Raw genomic sequence first — 15498 nt, 5'->3', positions numbered from 1 at the left:
ACTCCCCATCCAAGACTTCCAGGAAGTAAGTGCTTGTGGGCTTCACAATGCCCACAAGCAAAATGACAACGGTGTAGACATAGTTTTATAAACTATCTTTTTTGAATATCTATGCGGATCGGCGGCGGATTGTAAAATAGTAAGTGACCGGATTTATATTATAAAAACGCAGGATGAAAGGACATACATTTAAAAAATGCTAATTGTGGTTGGAACTCCGCTTTAAGTATAGCTGTATGACCTTTATTCCCCATTTATATTACTAATTCCATCGCCCATAACCCCCTTTAATGCCGCGTACACACGATCGGAAAATCCGCCAAGAAAAGTTTGATGGGAGCCTTTGGTCGGAAATTCCGACTGTGTGGATGCTCCATCTGACTTTTTTCTGTCGGAATTTCCGCCAACAAAGAATTTGAGAGCTGGTTCTCAAATTTTTCTGACAAAAAAAGTTCTACTCAGAAATTCCGATCGCCTGTATGCAATGCCGACGCGCAAAAAAAACATGCATGCTCTGAATCAAATCCACGCATGCTCTGAATCAAATCCACGCATGCTCTGAGTCATTGAACTTAATTTTTCTCGGCTTGTTGTACGTCACCGTGTTCTTGGCGGTCGGAATTTGGGTTGACCGCGTGTATGCAACACAAGTTTTAGCCAACATTCCGTCTGAAAAAAATCCACGGTTTTCTTGTTGGATTTTCCGATCGTGTGTACGTGGCATTGTAGCCTTTTCTAGATCTTGTATGTTAACAACTTCAAATAGCGAGCACTTTTACCCCCTTCCCGCCCAGGCCAATGTTCAGCTTTCAGCGCTGTCACACTTTGAATGACAATTGCGCGATCAAGCTTTCTTTTGGTGGTATTTATTCACCAGTGGGGTTTTTATTAAAAATTTTGGGGGGGGGGAATTAAAAAAAAAAAAAAAGTTTTTCTAAAATTGTGCAAATAAATAATCTTTCTTCATGAATTTAGGACAAAATGTATTCTGCTCCATTTCTTTTATAAACCAAAAATCGGTGTATATTATGTAGTCTGTAGGAAAGTTAGAGAGTCTACAAACTATGAAAAATCTGAAAATTGATCCATCCTAATGTACTGACGGACGATCTCATTTCTTGAGGCCTAAAAATGTCAGGATAGTACAAACACCCCCCAAATGACCCTTTTTTGGAAAGTATACAGTCTAAAAAAGGTAATCAGCAAGAGGCATGGCGAGTTTTTTGTAGTTGTAATTTTTTGGGAAAATAAGAAATTAACCACTTCCATACCGGGCTCTTATACACACGTCAATACCGGGCCTATTCTGGCACTTCTCTCCTACATGTACAAATCATCATTTTTTTGCTAGAAAATTACTCAGAACCCCCAAACATTATATATGTTTTTTTAGCAGACACCCTAGGGAATAAAACGGCGGTCATTGCAACGTCAATAAGACCACGGTCAATAAGACCCCACATCTCTCCTCCAGGCTGGAAACCATGAGATCGGTGAAAAAAAATTCACTGATCTCATGAATACTGCGGCTTACAGCCGCAATCGCGGCTTTGTTTACTTACGGGACCCGGGCGTGACGTCATCACATCGCGCCCGGGTCCTCCGACGGTCATAGAGATGACTGGTGACCATCTGGAACCGCCGCTATGATCGTTCTTACGTTGTGCAGAATCGCCGGCACAAGAGATAGATATCTGGATGATGCCTCTCGCTGCAGGCATCATTCAGATATCCCCCTTCAAAGTCCAGGACGTCATATGATGTCCACTCTGGATGGTAGAGACACTTTGTGGACGTCATATGACGGCGGCTGGTATGGAAGTGGTTAATTACATTTTTTTTACATACTGTCACCATATAATGGGTGTGGTGGTGATCAGGGACACTGAATGGTGATAATAGTTTTTTCCCCTATTTTTTTTCCTGTAGTCCAAGGGAGGGGGCGAGCACGACACTCCACACCAGGGAGAAAGCCTCACATTACTGTGTGGAGTTACAGACAGAAGAACAGGAAGTGAGGATTTCTCAGAAGAAATAAGGACATTTAAAAGCAAAATGGAAGGATGAGGTAAGTGAAGGAGGACTGCACTAAAGGAAAGGAAGATATTTAGGGAAAAAAAATGTACTTTTACAATCCCTTTAAGCAAGATTCTATCACAATACATATTTATTCCTATTCATTATTCAATGTACAGAATCTGGTCAATATCTATAAACCACATGATCAAAATTTCTTACAATGTGTATCCTCATATATTCTACTATCTTCCATTCTCATTCATCCTATCACACATTCAGAAGAGAAAAAATAAATAAATTGCGGGCGGTTTTAACCCTTTTTAGGCCTTTAAATTGCGGGCGGTTAAAACCACCCCGCTAGCGACCGAAATGTGCCGCAAATCCGCCCATAGCGTCGGCGGTAAAAAATAGTTTTAGACCCCTTTCACACTGGGCCATTTTTCAGGCGCTTTAGCGTTAAAAAAAGCGCCTGTAAAGCGCCTGAAAGAAGCTGCATCTGCAATCCCAATGTGAAGGCCCGAGTGCTTTTAACACTGAGGCGCTGCGCTGGCGGGGGGTCATGAAAAGTCCTGCAAGCAGCTTCTTTGCAGCGCTTTAGGAGCGTTGAATGCACCGCTCCTAAAGCCCCCTTCCCATTGAGGGAGCTTTTTTTTAAACGCCAAAGCGCTTGAAAAACACCCCAGTGTGAAAGGGGTCTTAGCGGTGCTTTACCAGCGGTTTTCGGGCGCTGGCAGTGTGAAAGGGTTCTGAAAGGGATTTCACATTGGGATTGCAGATGAGGCTTCTTTCAGGCGCTTTACAGGCTTTTTTTTTTTCTACGCCAAAGTGCCTGAAAAACGCTAGAATAGCGCCCGAAAAACGCTAGAATAACGTCCAAAAAACGCTAGAATAATACCCCAGTGTGAAAGGGGCCTTACCGCCGACACTATGGGTGGCTCAGTGTGAAAGGGGGTCTAAAAAGGAAGATTTTTTTTTTGTAGAAAGTAAAAAATATTGTTTGTTTTTTAATTTTGGGTGTTTTTTAGTTTATATAGCAAAAAATAAATGATTAATTGCTGGGACCCGCTGCACAATTGCCAGTTAAAGTAGTGCAGTGCCGAACTCAGGACCGCCATCAGGGGGGGGGTACAGGCAGTACACCTGTAAGGGGCCCGGAGGTCCCCAGGGGCCCGGATGGCAACCCCCTTTAAAAAATGTTTTTATATATTTATTTTAGATTGTTTTATTTATTTTATTTTTTATTTATATATGAATATATAATTATTATTATTATTAAAGGGCCCAGAGGTCCCCAGGGCCCCAGATGGCAACCCCCCTTTTATTTATAAAAACATTTAAAAAAAAATTTCCTTTTATTTCTTTTTTTTTATAAATATATATATATTTTTATTAAAGGGCTCAGAGGTCCCCAGGGCCCCATGTGGCAAACCCCCCCCCCTTTTTTTTATATAAATGTTTATTTATTTTTTATATATTTTAATTTATTTTTTATTAAAGGGCCCAGAGGTCCTGGATGGCAACCCCTCTTTTTTTGTAATTTCTTTTTATAAAAAATAATAATAATTTGTGTGTGTATATATATATATATATTTTCTATTATTAAAGGGCCCAGAGGTCCCCAGATGGCAACCCCCCTTTTTAAAAATAAATATATATATTTTTTTTTTATTAAAAGGGCCCAGAGGGCTACCCCCTTTTTTTTTATATATATATTTTTTGTAAAGGGCCCCCCCGCTTCTCAATTCGGGGCCGCCCCCCCTCTGCTTCTCAATTTCAGGCGGCAGAACCCCCCCGGTTCTCTGCTCCTGGAGGGCCCATGCCTGAAGCTGCGTAAGGTGCCCCATAATTCTTGATGGCGGCCCTGGCCGAACTGCAAAAAAATGGCCTGCTCATGAAGGGGATAAAATCTTCTAGAGCTTAAGTGGTCAAATGTGTGCAAAAAAAAAAAAAACCCCAGCTCTGGCAGCGAAGGGTTAAACACAGCGGGCTGAACGAAAAAAAAACCTGACAGATCACCATATCAAACACAAGCAATGTTGATACAACGATCTCCCGTACTTTGCCTTTTTATTCTGACAAGGGGACTCCCAAACCAACCCCCACCCCCCCAATGGCAGCAAGCGCTGATCGCACACCCACCAAAATGTCGGCCGATTCCTACTGAACTGGCCGATTTTCGGACAGCGTGGACCCAGCGCTTAGTTGCGCATTCTACCAGCAGCAAAGCCGAGCCTGTACCTCGAGTATTACAGATCTACCGTAGAAAAGCCGTTGTATTGTCTCACCGTTGTCCTGCAACAGTTGTCGCACGCCACGCGAGGATTCTCTTTGCAGAATTTAGGGTTAAAGGTCGTCTCTCCAAAGTAAGCGAGAAGCTGCATCCGGCGACACTCCAGGACATTCTCGCAGTAATGCACCATGCTGTACAGGTTGTTGAAGTGCGTCTGCTTAGTGTGATGGTTCCCATCCTTCTCCACTACAAAAGAACACACAAAAAGACACTTATGTTTTTCTTTTTTTTTTCTTTTAAGCTCCACCCTCTGGCTCAAACTCAGCAACATTTACACTTATATCAAATGATGTCTGCACTAGTTAGCAATTTACAGGCCTTTTGGAAAGGTTTTGATCAAAGATTGTATGGCTCAGAACAGCGGTAAACAAGGCTCCTCGCGGGAAATTTGTCTGCTGCTGACTGTACTCACAATAAATACGCTTGATGTTATGGAGTTGCTGGCTGCTTCTTTTACTCGATGACCCGTTTGGAAAGGGGACTGACATATGTAAATCCCATATAAAAACACAAAAGATAAAAATTGCAAACCTCTCTGTTTTTCTGTTTTTTTTTGTTCTCTCCTTTGTGTGTGTTCTTCTTTCTTTTCCTCTAGATTAATTTGCTTAAGCCTCGTACACACGACCGGTTTTCCTGGCATGAAAACTGTTAGGAGAGCATTTGGCCGGGAATCCTGGCCATGTGTATGCTCCCTACAGGAAAACTGCCCGGGAAAAATAGAGAACCTGCTCTCTATTTTCCCGTCGGGATTCCCGGCAGAGTGTTTCCTGCCGAGAAAACCGGTCGTCTTTATGCTTAACTGTTCCATTGGAACCACGCGCATGCTCGATAAGACTTTGACGCATACGCAGTAGCATACAAGTTTAGTGTGGGGTGTAGCAAGATGGTGGCGATGGCATCGAATGTGACGAGCGCCGGCTTGTCGTAGTCGATGACGTCACCGCGTTCTTGCCATTCAAAAGAACGGCGGTTCTTTTGAATGGCTGTCTGTATGCACGGCAAGCTTGCTAGGAATCCCGTCAGGAAAACCAAAGTTTTTTTCCTGATGGGATTCCCGGCCGTGTGTACAGAGCTTTAGAGTCTGTTTTAGATTCTTAGTTACCAAGTTGCATGATGTGAGTAGGGTTGCCACCTCATCCCTTTAAACAGAACACATATTAATTACACAGGTTCTGTGGCTAATTTAATGCAGGTAAGGCTGGGTTCACACTACGATTTTCCCGTCCGTCAGCCGCATACGATTTATATGAAAAACCGTATGCGGCTGAAACGGACGGGAACGTATGGAACCGCACATATGTGCGTTTTCCATTGACGTTAATGTTAAAGAAAAACGTATGCGTTTGCCATACTGTTTTAAAAACGGCCGCAAAACCGTGGTTGAACACGGTTTTGCGTACGTTTAAAAAACGTTTTGCCAGCAAATCGTACACACCCGGATGCATCTGAGTGCATACGATTTGCAATGCATTGTCTATCTATACGTTTTCCCGTCCGGGCCCGTACGTTTTCAATACTGAAATCGTATGCGGCTGACGGACGGGAAAATCGTAGTGTGAACCCAGCCTAAGGCACCAAATGAGTCTAATTACCACCTTAATTAGCCACAGAACCTGTGTAATTCATATGTGTTCTGTTTTAAAGAGATGAGGTGGCAACCCTAGATGTGAGGCAATTACTGCTTGAGAAAAAACTATAAATGAAGAGGTCTGTACTTACCACTGTTTTGATTGCCTCAATACTGACTTGTTTGTTTTCCTTAAAATTACTAATCAAAGCGTTTATATAAAAAAAAAAAATGAAGAAAAATTGCCGCGCCACAACACCTTCTAAAAACAAACAATAAATGCACTTTTTTTTAGCAGGTTAAAAACCGTGCATTTATTTCCTTAAAGCGGGGGTTCACCCTTAGAGGGCACTTTTCCCCCTTAGATTCCTGCTCGTTATTACTAGGGGAATCGGCTATTTATTTTAAAATAAGTGCAGTACTTACCCGTTTACGAGACGCATCCTCTCCGTCGCTTCCGGGTATGGGCTTCGGGAATGGGCGTTCCTTCTTGATTGACAGGTTTCCGAGAGGCTTCCGACGGTCGCATCCATCGCGTCACGATTTTCCGAAAGAAGCCGAACGTCGGTGCGCAGGCGCAGTATAGAGCCGCACCGACGTTCGGCTTCTTTCGGCTACGAGTGACGCGATGGATGCGACCGTCGGAAGCCTTTCGGAAGACTGTCAATCAAGAAGGAACGCCCGCTCCCGAAGACCCATACCCGGAAGCGACGGAAGAAGATGCAGCTCGAAAACGGGTAAGTACTGCACATATTTTAATATAAATAGCCGATTCCCCTAGACCGAACGAGCAGGAAGCTAAGGGGAGATTTATTTATTTTTTTTAAATGGGTGAACTCCCGCTTTAAGGCCCTTTTCACACTGGGGCGTTTTTCGAGCATTATTCGAGTAAAGCCTCATCTGCAATCCCAATGTGCTGGTAAAGCACCGCTAAGACCCGAACGTTTTAGGGCGTTTTTGCAGTGCCTCGGTGTGAAAGGCGTTTTTACAGCACGTTCAATTCATTTCAATGGAGAGGGGCGTTTTTGGAGCGTTTTTTTTCAGCGCCCAAAAGCTGCTCCAAAGATGCTGCTTGCAGGACTCCGTGTAAAAGGGTCCATTGAGATGCATGAAGAGCGTTTTATGAGCGTTTTAATAGCGCTAAAACAATGTAAAAACGCTTCAGTGTGAAAGGGGTCTAAAGGATCACTAAAAATAAAAAAAAAATAAAAAATTAAATAACAAACATGTTATACTTACCTCCACTGTGCAGCTCGTTTTGCACAGTGGCCCCGAACCTCGTCTTCTGGGGTCCCTCGGCGGCTGTCTCGGCTCCTTCCCAGGGGAGGACTCAACACCTTCATGCGAGCGAGCATGGTGTCAAGTTATTGCAGGCGCGCTCCCGTGATACAGAGGCGGATACACTGCTTTTAATCCATCCACTGTAGCCATTGTGTTTACAATGTTTCAGTTTATGAATGAAGAGAAGCGTCCATTCATTTTCAGCGCAGAGGCTGCTGAGAAAGGGACTGGGGAATCTGTGTCCCTAGTCCCTTTCCCTGTCTCAGAAGGGAGATGTCAGAGGTCTGTTAAGACCCGCGATCTCACCAAAGCCCCCCAACAGGGCTGATTAAAAAAAAAAAAAAAAGAAATTGCAATAAATAATTTAAAAAATAAAATGTAAATGATAATAATAAAAAAAACAAAAAACAAACACACACTGACAATCCACTACCCCCTCCTCTAAAAAATAAAATAAAAAAAAAATAGCAGGTGACTGAAATTAACATATCCTTTGAATAAAACATCAACACAACAAGTGTTGTGATCCAAGCATATAATTTTTTGTGAATAAAAAGTCATGCGTTTTAATGAGGCACCAAGTGTTGTGATCAAAGCATCCAAGTCCTGTGCATGATTCGCAAAGTGATGCACCATTTTTATATATATATATATATATATATATATATATATATATATATATATATATATATATATATATATATATATATATATATATATATATATATATATATATATATATATATATATATATATATATATATATATATATATATATAAAAAAAAAGATATAATATTAAAAAAATATTATAAAAAAAAAAAAAAAAGATATATATACTCCCGATAGCACGTATTTGCCCGAGTACTCGTGCAAATGCTCCTAAAGCCTAATCCGATACCTGGGGACACTCAAACAAAATCGGTAGCATTTGCATTAGGAATCGGGAGCATTTGCTCTAGTGCAAGTACTCCTGCAAATACTCTATCGTTCCGTTTTCATCCGATCTCCCCATAGAGGAGAGTGGGACTCTCACAGGTCCGTCTCTGCACAGTGAGCGGAGACGGACCCATCATCCACCTGCTCAGCGGGGATCAACGGACCGATCCCCTGCTGAGCTAGCAGAATCTGTCAAATGGACAAGCCAGTGTGAAAGGACCCTTAGGGCACTTGTTTATAATGTTTAGAGATTCTAATAGAAGACTTTTCAAACCCAATACTTACTGGATGCTGCAAGAGCTAAAAATGCGGCTCCCTGAAAAGACTGCACCTTTTCATAAAAAATGTATCAGGATTTAGCATTTGTTAAAAACAGAAGAAAAATAAAAACCACCACCTCAGGTGGCTCAATCCTACCTGACTACTATCGTTCTATATAAAACAACAGTAAAGACTTACTCTGAATCAGCCTTCGGATTCTGGTCACATCACTGTAGCTGTAGAACAGCAGACAGTGAGACATTTCACCATCCCGACCGGCTCTGCCAGACTCTTGGTAATATCCCTCCACAGATTTGGGCAGGGAAGCATGGATGACGTATCTCACATCTGGCTTGTCGATACCCATCCCGAACGCAATTGTAGCACAGATTACCTACACAGCACAACACAGGAATAGATATCAAATTCATTTCAAGGAAACCAACTGACACTCATTAAAGTGAACCTTCAGTAATTTTTTCATCTTTCCATCTATTAAATCTTCTGCCCTTGTTGTTGTTTTAACTTTGGATAGTAAAACATTTTTTTCTGCCAGTAAATCCCTTATACAGCTCACTTTCTTGTCTGGTCATTAGCCTAGGCTTATGACATTTATGACATCATGCACAGCTCTCTATCTCACACTCTGCCAGGAAGGAAGGGGGGGGGGGGGAGTCATAAGAGGGCCAATGAGAGCTGAAGGTTTGCCTCTTGTGTGTGTCTGTGTAAATCCAGGGAGTGAACAGACAGCAACTTCAGCTGCCCACAGTTAAAATGGCTGCAGCCAGACTCTGCGGAGGTAGATTTCTTGCGCATATTTGGCAAATACAGAATCACAGTATATATAAAATAATATGCAACGTGGTTGAAGGGAACCTTCAGAATGGCAAAGATGTTTTTATTACAAATTATGTGAGCAGACCGCGGTTCCTCTTTAACATACATACATCAGACCATAAATAAAAAGGTTAAAAAGAAAAAAAAAACCACACCATTGTAGAGTAAAAATAAAGAAAAATTGGGACTTTATATGAAGCATGCAAAAAAAGTCAGATTTATTGGATGACTAAGTAGTATATTAGCTGATATATTTGAATATGCAGCCTATTGTTTATATATATATATATATATATATATATATATATATATATATATATATATATATATATATATATATATATATACATACATATACACACACACACACACACACACATACATATACGCGTACAATAAGGGAGAATGTCACATGATTGTAGACAGTACATTTATTTTTATAATATATAAAAATAAATGTACTTTTATATATAAATAAAAACTTCATTCGAATTATAAATCGAGTTTTTTATAAAAATAAAAATCGCAGACTTTTTTTTAGAAAAATAAATAAATATGCCCAGTATGTTGTATGTGTAATATATATATATATATATATATCACATACATACATACATACAGGGCGATTTTTTAATATAAGAAAAAATGATTTACAATTCGAATTAAGTTTTTTTGTTTTTTGATGACACCTCGCCGTTCCTGATGAGCTGCGGGCATGAGTTTTTAGGCGAGGCCACGGTGTCCGGCCTCGCGGACTAAGACCGGCGCTGACTGAGGAAAAAAAAAAAATCTAACAAATAGATTTTCTTAAAATATAAATATATAAAAAAAACACACATATACATACATATTATATTTTAATATGCAGCCCATTACTGCTATAAACTAATATACTACTTTTTCATCCAATAAAAGGTGACTTTTTTTGCGTGCTTCATACAAAGTCCCAATTTTTCCTTTCTTTTTATTCACATAGATAGGGATGGAGGCAGATGGCCTTACCATGTTATTGCCTCATATAAAGTCCCGAGCCATTTTCTTTTTTCCTTCTCCACCATACTAGAGGTCATTGTAAACAAAGACCGCTTGCTATTAGATATTCATACCTGGCAGCCATCCTGATTAATCCACTTATGCTGTACATAGTCTCTATTAGAGTCACTGAGCCCAGCATGGTAAGCCAGAGCCGCCAATCCTTCCCTCTGAAGAGTCTCAGCCGTAGTATCACACTCGTGTCGGGACAGGCAGTAAATGATCCCAGACTCAACTGGAAGATAAAATGGTCCAGAATGATGCAAACTATATTATATGCTCTCCGACATTGGGAGCAGCAAGAAACATTTCACAGTTATATCGTGATCAGAATCAGCCGATGCACCAGCCATCACCCCTGTCCCCTTATACAGTAAAACCTCAGATTGCGAGCATAATTTGTTCCTGGAAACATGCTTGTAATCCAAAGCACTTCTATATCAAAGCAAATTTCCCCATAAGAAATAATGGAAACGCAAATGATTTGTTCCACGACCATTTATTCATAGGCTCTTCAGTTTATAGTCCATATAAAAAGATTATAGCGATGTGATTGGTTGTGTAACCATAAAATGTCCCTCCCACAAGGGGATTAGAAGCAAAATCCAACAGACGCTCCAGAGTATAAAAAGAGAAGAAGTGTAGCAATATGTTGCTAAAATGTTGTACCTTCATTAAATGTAACCATATTGCTACACTTACAGGCCATACATAATCGAATTTTGAACAAATTTTCTTTTCAAAATAAGAAACTAATTTTTTTTTGTGATCCGCTGGCGCCACCATTGATTTTCAAAATTTGGCCAAGCAAGCCTTCAATGTTATCTCATGTTGCTACAGAAAAATATTTTCGTGTCTGGGAATCTTCTTTTCTTTCCGGGAGTTTTTCTTTTCTTACATTCCTTTTTCTATTACATTTCTCACACAATTCTCCCATCATTGATTAGAAAATAATTAGTTTTTTCAAAAAACCTCCAAAACATGTCCGATTCCTCAAATTCGATGGCCGCACGAAAATTGGCTGTTGCTGCAGCCTCACTAAGACCCCTTTCACACTGAGGAGTTTTTCAGGCGGTACAGCGCTAAAAATAGCGCTGCTATACCGCCTGAAAAACTCCTTCACTGCCTACTCAATGTGAAAGCCCGAGGCGATGCGCTGGCGGGAGAGAAAAAAATCTCCTGCCAGCAGCATCTTTGGAGCGGTGAGAGAAGCGGCATGTATACCACTCCTTCCCATTTAAAACAATGGGAAACAGCGGCAATACCGCCCGCAATGCGCCTCTGCAGAGGCGCATTGCAGGCGGCATTAACCCTTTATCGGCCGCGAGCAGGGGTTAATACCGTATTTCTATCGGCCGAATCCCACGGCAAATCCGACGGTATAGCGCCGCTATTTTTACCGGCGCTATACCGCCACCGCGCCTCCCGCCCCAGTGTAAAAGGGGCCTAATGGTGCGAAGTTCAAACGAAAATTCTTTGATAAGATTTTCGAAAGAAAATTCTTTCGAAAATTCGACCCGTATGCGGCCGGCATTAAAAGCGCCTCTCTTCTTTAGAACAAAAAAGGGATTTTTAATACAGCTTACCTGTAAAATCTTTTTCTTGGAGTACATCACGGGACACAGAGCGGCATATTCATTACTATATGGGTTATATGGAGTACCTTCAGGTGATGGACACTGGCAATCTCAAACAGGAAGTCCCCTCCCTATATAACCCCCTCCCATAGGAGGAGTACCTCAGTTTTGTAGCAAGCAGTATGCCTCCCAAAATGGTCCCCATAAGAGGGGTGGGAGCTCTGTGTCCCGTGATGTACTCCAAGAAAAAGATTTTACAGGTAAGCTGTATTAAAAATCTCTTTTTCTTTATCGTACATCACGGGACACAGAGCGGCATATTCATTACTATATGGGATGTCCCAAAGAAATGCTTACAATGAGGGAAGGGAGAACATCTTCCCAAGGCAAAAGGATTTAATTTAGAGATATACTCAAATCATAATAAATCCAACTTAGTTGAGAAAAATTATTTTTAAATTTAACTCAAAAGGGATCCCCCGGAATCCGAGGGTCTCAAACTGCAGCCTGCAGCACTGCCTGCCCAAAGGCTGTATCAGTATTCCTTCTTACGTCCAACTGGTAGAATTTTGTAAACGTGTGGACAGAAGACCAGGTTGCCGCCTTGCAAACTTGAGCCATAGAGATCTGGTGGTGTGCTGCCCAGGAGGCGCCCATGGCCCTAGTAGAATGAGCCTTTAATGATAACGGAGGAGGCAACCCCTTCAAGCCGTAGGCCTGAGTGATTAACTGTTTAATCCACCTCGAGATGGTGGACTTTGCAGCTGCCTGCCCCTTCTTGGGCCCATCCGGTAAAATGAACAACACATCTGTTTTCCGAATGTTCTCTGTAGCTTTAAGATAGGCCTTCATGGCCCTGACAATATCCAAGGTATGCAGCAACCCTTCCTTTCTGGAAGTAGGTTTAGGAAAGAAGGATGGTAATACCAAATCCTGGTTTAGATGAAAACTGGATATAACCTTTGGTAGGAAGGAAGGATGAGGGCGGAGAACGACCTTGTCCTTATGTAAAATAAGATATGGTTCCTTACAGGATAAGGCTGCCAGTTCCGATACTCTTCTGGCGGAAACCATGGCGACCAAAAAATAGGATTTTTTGTACTCACCGTAAAATCCTTTTCTCTGAAGTCCATGGACGGACACAGCTCCTTAAATCTTGACAAGTGGGTTATGTTCCCTGTTTACAGGAGAGGACTAGGCAGAAACATGTTAAATAGTTAAATACATGTTACATTAACAGAGTTGAACAGCCCCGCCCAGGGGGCGGTCCCTCCAGACATAACCCTCCTCACTGCAGCTTGCAGCCTCAGTTCGTAACAAGCAGTACAAACCTAAAAAGGAGGGGTGGGAGCTGTGTCCGTCCATGGACTTCAGAGAAAAGGATTTTACGGTGAGTACAAAAAATCCTATTTTCTCTTATCGTCCATGGACGGACACAGCTCCTTAAATCTTGACAAGTGGGACGTCCCCAAGCAGTGTCAAAAAACGAGGGGTGGGAAATATATCAGTAAAAACAATTTTAACTTCACCCCAAAACAAGCAGAGCTCCTCAACGGAGGAGGTGCAACTTTAAACAGCCGCCGGCAAAAACTAGCGGCTGAAAAAAACATCATAAGATGCACTCACAGCAACCATGTAAATTCTGGAAAAAGCGTGAACGGACGAGCAAATCGCCGCCTCGCACACCTGTGAGACCGACGCATGATGTCGGGAAAAAAACCCCCAGGAAGCACCAATTGCCCTGGTCGAAAGTGCCGTGACCGGAAAGGGGGGCCCGCCCTTAGGAGCATAGGCCTGTATGACGGCCTGCCCGATCCACCGAGAAATGGTGGTCGACGAGACCGCCAGGCCCTTTTGTGGACCAGACACCGACACAAAAGAGAGTCAGAAGCTCCGAAATGGAGCCGTAGTAGGCTGGTATACCCGCAAAGCGCGTACCACGCCTAAAGTATGAAAGGCCGAAACCTCCTTCGGAAGAAGGGAAGGTCGCGGGCGCACCATCACCTAATCCTTATGGGGGATCAAGCATGGCGGCTTGCAAGACAAGACCGCCAACTCAGAAACCCCTCTAACAGAGGTAAAGGCCACTAAAGGGGCCACCTTCTGAGATAGTGTCAAGAGGAAATCTCTCTGATGTTTCCAAAAGGAAGGTTCCTGAAGAACCGAGAGCACCAGAGTCAAAACTCATGGGGGAAGAGATGGGCCAAGAGGGGAAAGTATATGACAAACCCCTTGCACACAAAAAAAGGGGACCCACCAGGGAACGGGCCGCAAAAAGGCCACTAAAAGAACACAGCCAAGGCTGAAATCTGCCCCCAAACGGTGCTTTAAGCAATTTTTAGATCCAATCCAAGCTTTAAAAACAGCAGGACCCTGGACATTGAAAGTACGCCCGTGGACGTCACTCCATCCCTTCGCACCAAGAGAGGTGCGACGGTAGATCCTCCGGAAGAAGACTACGGTGCCCTGTTGAGATGACCGAGTCAGACAGACCCTGGTCACCTAAAGTCTGGCTTCCAATAACCATGTTAAGCAAGTCAGTGACTGTACAACAGGAGGAAGTATGGGACCTTGAGACAGGAACCTCCTGCCCTGGCAATCGCCAGGGTGCCTCCGCTACCAGGCGCCCGATATCAGCGTACCAAGGACGCCGAGATTAATCTGGAGCGATTAGAATCATCGGGATCTCCTCAGCATCCACTCTGTGGAGCGGCCGAGGAAGTAACTACCATGGAGGAATGGCAAAAAAAAATCACCGATACAGACAACACAGGGCCACCAGCGCGACTGACGCGTCTGTACAAGATCACTAGACCTGGCCACTAACTGACACCCTTGCGGCGGAGACAAGCTGCCAGGAGATCCATGCCATGTGAGGCTCACCTCCTGCAAGGGAGCCGAAACACCCCAAGCACAAAGACCAGTCGCCCTGGTCCAGCATCTGGCGACTCCAGTAGTCTGCCTGCCGGCATACCTGATGGTAGACTGAAGCCACGGCCGTGGCGTTGTCCGGCTGAAACCAGATTGGTCGACCACAAGGAGAAGCATAGCCTGATCGCCTAAAATAGTAGGACAATGAACAGTAGACAGCACCTGGTATTCCCAGGCGGTCTTCCACCAGGCACGACCCTGGGTAGCTACCGAGACCAGACACATTCAAGGAGGTGTGGTCATAGGTCCACGCAAGTCCAGCGACTCAGGGCCGACTGGACCCCCCAGTTTTGTGAACCTCCAGGTTCACAACCCGTGAGCTGGCATTCGTCGTAAACACCGACCACTGGAAGGAAGGAACAACTTCCCGGACCGAAGAGTCGGGAATCTCTGTCACCAACTCAGAGAGACTCTGACTAGGTGGCGCACAGGAATCTAATGATTTCAGAGACAAGAGATTTTTACCACCTGGACAGTAGTTCCACTGGAAAACCAGGGTGTGGAACTGGGCATACAGTACCACCTTGAAGGAGGCTACCCACAGACCCTGAACCAGCAGGCGCCCGGAGAGAAGACCGATTGCGTGATGCCAATACCTTCTCCGCAGACTGAAGAGTCTGCAATTTCTCCAGGGGAAGAAGGACCTTTGCCACTGAGGAGTCTGGATCAACACTAGATACTCCAACGCTGAGTCGGAACCTAGCATGCCCATAATTTGAACCCTGGGTCGCACACATGTAGGGCAGGCTTGCTGCCACTGAGCTAC

At 43.2% G+C, this 15498-nt stretch overlaps 1 protein-coding gene across 1 annotated transcript in view; it reads right to left on the bottom strand.

The window, feature by feature from the left end:
- The window catches only part of BLM (BLM RecQ like helicase), a 67754-nt gene that overhangs the window by 9627 nt on the left and 42629 nt on the right, over positions 1 to 15498 (bottom strand). The window contains exons 14-16 of the mRNA XM_040342194.1: positions 10299 to 10459; positions 8554 to 8749; positions 4305 to 4495 (exon numbers count right to left, since the gene is read on the bottom strand). Of these exons, the coding sequence (XP_040198128.1) occupies positions 4305 to 4495; positions 8554 to 8749; positions 10299 to 10459 (548 nt within the window). The remainder of the gene's footprint in view (positions 1 to 4304; positions 4496 to 8553; positions 8750 to 10298; positions 10460 to 15498) is intronic.

Source organism: Rana temporaria, chromosome 3 (genome assembly GCF_905171775.1).
Source record: "Rana temporaria chromosome 3, aRanTem1.1, whole genome shotgun sequence".
Lineage (NCBI taxonomy): Eukaryota > Metazoa > Chordata > Amphibia > Anura > Ranidae > Rana > Rana temporaria.
The sequence above is the reverse complement of the archived record's forward strand: the minus strand, read 5'-3'. Positions and strand labels throughout refer to the sequence as shown.